A 4,430-nucleotide genomic window follows, 5' to 3' on the forward strand; every position below is an offset into this window, starting at 1 on the left:
ATCTCGGCCACCTCATTCCCGTGCCTGTATCCTGGGGTAGCCTTTCTCAGCGTTCTTATGGTTGGGAATCCCCTGAAACATTCTTCAGGCTTTGAGAAATCCTAGAAGTGGCATGATGGGGCAGAATATGGTTGGGAAGCAGAGCTGTGGACACACCCATCCGGGGCCCCTCCCCTTCCCATCCCCTCCAGGCCCATCACTGGTCATTTTGGGAGGAGGGCTGGGTGGGTCAACATGACCATATATGGTCGTATTACCTGATAAATGTATTCGGTAAACTCATCCAGGGCTGTCAAGAACCCCTCTGGATTTCATGAAACCCCAGTTGAAAAAACCCATCCTGGGGGCAGAAATGGAGGCTTGTTTCTTGCTCAACTATCAAGAATGCAGATATGAAGACTTCGAATCTCCTGAACTTGTAGAGTCCCTTTCCTAAGTCACCAGTAAGATGACATCTGGACTAAAGGCAGCTACACAACACATCCACGATGCTGAGCTTGGTAGTCGTGAAGTGGCTGGGGGTCGGGGGGGGGGGTCGGAGCTCTTTAGGCATCTTTAAAAAAAAGAAATTCAAGCTGTTTTGTGTTCCTTTTAATTAGAAGAATTCTACAAGCTCATTTTCTCACATAAGTTACAGACAGTGTTAGCAGTGCAAGGAACAGATCACCCCCCCCCCCGAGTAAATGGTTTGGCAGCCGTCACCCCACTCCGATAGAACCATTCTAGCTCGGAGTGTTCCTCCTCCTAGTAAACGTGGACCATGCCATACAAGAAAGTCCAAAAGAGGACGTATGTGAAGAGACCCCCGATCAGCCCCCCCGTAAAAAGGGGCCGTCGGGATTTAAAGTACTTGCTCCACCGCCTCCCAGCTTTCAGGACCAAAAGCACAGAGAGCAGGACCGAAGCCAGGAAGTAGAAGATGAATCCGTGCAGGCCGGTCAGGCCGAGAATGCCGGCTGTCGCTCCAGAGAGGGCAGACACCGATGTCCGGCAGTAATCCAGGATAGCTGCGTTCCCTCGGACTGCCGCTTCGCTGATGAACTGGGGGCCTTCCCGTTTGGCCACTACAGCCATGGCTGAAAGAATCTGGCTCCGGCAGTGTCACTTGCTATGCTCCTGTTTAAAAAGAAAAATCAGTAATTCAGGTTTGTTTGGGGGAAATCCATTAAACAGAACTACAGATACTGGCTGTTTTCTGGGATGTGTAGCCGTGGTCTGGTAGCTTTAGTTCCTGACATTTCAACTAGTAACTGTGGCTGGCATCTTCAGAGGTAAAAAAAAAAAAGGTAAAGGTACCCCCTGTGCAAGCACCGAGTCATGTCTGACCCTTGGGGTGACGCCCTCTAGCGTTTTCATGGCAGACTCAATACGGGGTGGTTTGCCAGTGCCTTCCCCAGTCATTACCGTTTACCCCCCAGCAGCAAGCTGGGTACTCATTTTACCGACCTCGGAAAGATGGAAGGCTGAGTCAACCTTCAAAGGTAGGACATGGCAAAATGGGGCTCTCATCCCAAAATTGCCATGTCCTACCTCTGAAGATGCCAGCCAGTTACTGGTTGACTTCAACCGTGAAAGCCTTCGATAATTCATGGAGCGACAGGACTTCATATTCAAATACAGCCCACATTTAATAACAGAGACACAGCCTTTATGAAGCAAACATAAAGCACACTGTGTTTTATATAATGAGTTGCTTTAGGATGCTTTGGGCTGATCCTGCGTTGAGCAGGGGGTTGGACTAGATGGCCTGTATGGCCCCTTCCAACTCTATGATTCTATGAGTCCCCCCCCCCTGTGTTCTTTGATCATTTACAGCCTATCATAATAGGAGTCATTCCCAGCAGCCATTTGTTGAGGAAAAGACCAATTGACCAATGCTGTGGTTCAGCTGCAGGAGGTCCCAGGTTCAATCCTTGGCATCTCCAGTTAAAAGGACCAGGTCATGGATGATGTGAAAGCCCCTAGAGAGCTGATTTTCTTCTGAGTAGACAACGCTGACCGTGATGAACTGATTCAGTATAAGGCAGATACCATCAGCATGCATGGATCTGGGATGCCAGTTCAACACTGGTATTAGGAACGGACAGGACTGGACATATCTGACCTCCTTCAGGAATTAGCCACAGGAAAGAAGAACAGAACAAAACAACATCTCTCCTTTCCCCAATGAGACTTCCGCAGTGAAGAGAGTAGCAATCCAACAGTGCTCTAGTCGAAGCCTATTAAAATCCACTGGCTTATATTGGAGGACTTTGGTACAAAACTGAACTGTAAATTGGGTCCGGGGGGGCAGTGGTCCCACTGATCCTATGTGGTCTTACTCAACAGGACATCTCACCTATCTCGGCTTTGGCTGGTGTTCTTCCCACCTAGCCTTGGAGAACCCAGCAGGTTTTTAACTGCTTTAAGTAAGAAAGCACCCTAGTTAAAAACGGTAGGTATTGATCTACATGACATATTGAACCAAGGTAGGTTTATTTAGGGTTGGCTATACAGTGTATAAAAAAATAAAAAAGTAAACATGCCAGATCCTTCTGGCAAAGAGAAGAAACAGGCATTGTAATCATTCTGCCTCTAAGAAATAAAATCCCAGTTCAAACAACACAATCCAGAATGGCTGAAAACCAAGCACTTTAGAATGTACTAGGAAGGGAATGAGAAGCTTTGAAGTGCTTTAAAAGTAAATGGCAGTAGGCAGAGCACTGCGGCTACCTGACGGCACTTTAATCCAGGGAACTGCTAGTTCAATTCTCACCTGTCGGAAAATGACTAGGCACCTTTCCTCAGCCTGGTATATTGACAATATGAAGAGGGATGAAACTGCTTGCATGCTTAATAGGACGGTTTGAGAGTTACAACAATAATACAAAGTACACTGAAGACCGCCAGTGCTGTATGTGTAAGTAATTGTAGTGGTTAGGAGTGCGGATTTCTAATCTGGCGAGCCGGATTTGATTTCCTCCTCCTTGCCCACATATAACCAGCTGGGTGACCTTGGGCTCGCCACAGCACTGATAGAGCTGTTCTGTGGAACTGCAAGGCTTGCCCAGTTTGCATATTGTCGCTGGTGCTAAGAGAAGCCCTTCCCAGGGTCACTGCGACTCTTCGCCCCCTCCTTTTAATTAACCAGAGGCCTTGCGCCCCCAGGTCGACTCCACAGCCGCCCCGATTTCCTGCACCGCGCCTCACCCTTCGGACCGTGCATTCCTCTCACCTTTTTCTCCTCCAGAAATCGAACGAATAGCAGCCGCTCCTCAGCCCACCTTACCGGAAGTGACTTCCTGCCGCCATCTTGAATCAGAGAGGATGCTGGGAGCACTCGCTTCCCTGATGTCGCCGGCGTTTCCCTCCGCCCGCAGCCATAGAGACTGAGCTCACCCCCCCACACCACTTCCGGTCCTGACCGGAAGTGACTCTAGCTAACTAGGTAACGTAAGGATGTAAGCAAACTGCAAAATCCGGGGAAATGAAACAAAATCCGTATAATGCATTTAATTGGGGACCGGCCCGAATTATGCTAGGCATTGTGCACGTGAGAAGAGGAAGGGCCTTTAACCATAAAAAGCGTAGTACCTTATGATCTTGGTCTTTGCAACAACAAAATGTGATTCCAACAGCACCTTTAAGACCAACAAAGCTCCACTTGAATCTCTCTTGGTCTTTGCATCTGCCAAACACCTTTAATATGCTGTATGCTAATCTGCTGCTCACCCTTTGTACTTTTTTGTTATTTTTCCCCCGCCCTTCCCCAGGGGCTTCAAGGCGGCTTACAACAACACGTAAAATGTCTAATAATGAAATATTTATGTAGGTGGCCATGTTGGTCTGAAAGTCCAGGGGTATCTTTAAGACTCAAAATCTTATTCTGGGTATAAGCTTTCTTGTGCATGCACACTTAAGACAATGAAATGGAAATCCCAAGACTGCATGTATAAGGAACAATCAATTAGCAGTAAATTAGTCGACAGCATCATGAAGATATCCAACCAATGTGCAATATAATGAGGATGTTTAGTCGATTCAGGAGCCTTGCTTGAATAACAAGCTGAGTTTATAATGTTATCAGTTTTCTGGGTTCAACTCTGGTTAAAAAAACAGTAAAGGGAATGAAAATGTCAAGATTAGCAATTAATGGCAAATGCATTCCCATTTGTAGAGCAGAGTGCATGAGAGACCTGGCACTATTAAATAAATATTAATCACAGTTTTAACTTTCTAACATTCAATTTTTTGTACAATTTACCTGTACCCGTTTGCGTAGAGAGTAGGAAAATTAAATTTTAGAATAGGTAGTTTAAAAAATTTTAATTGAATTTAAATTGTATACATAAATCTCTCTGCCATCAATCACTTATCTTGACATTTTTATTCCCTCTATTATGTTTTTGAACTGGAGTTGAACCGAAAAGATTGATAACTTTATAAACTCA

The 4,430-nt window shown here is 46.0% G+C and overlaps 1 protein-coding gene across 1 annotated transcript; it reads right to left on the minus strand.

Moving 5' to 3' along the window:
- Positions 1-576: 576 nt before the first annotated feature.
- On the minus strand, positions 577-3,375 carry EMC6 (ER membrane protein complex subunit 6). The gene is made up of 2 exons (XM_077312124.1): positions 3,215-3,375; positions 577-1,116 (listed from the first exon to the last, which is right to left on the minus strand). The coding sequence occupies exon 2, from the start codon at positions 1,072-1,074 to the stop codon at positions 745-747; it is 330 nt and encodes a 109-aa protein (XP_077168239.1). The 5' UTR covers positions 1,075-1,116; positions 3,215-3,375; the 3' UTR covers positions 577-744.
- Positions 3,376-4,430: the final 1,055 nt, after the last annotated feature.

The sequence above is a fragment of the Paroedura picta genome, chromosome 15 (genome assembly GCF_049243985.1).
Source record: "Paroedura picta isolate Pp20150507F chromosome 15, Ppicta_v3.0, whole genome shotgun sequence".
In the NCBI taxonomy this organism is placed as follows: Eukaryota; Metazoa; Chordata; class Lepidosauria; order Squamata; family Gekkonidae; genus Paroedura; species Paroedura picta.

Excerpts from the sequence above, each read along its gene's own strand:
- EMC6 (XM_077312124.1), bottom strand. The coding sequence starts at position 1,074 with ATGGCTGTAGTGGCCAAACGGGAAGGCCCCCAGTTCATCAGCGAAGCG.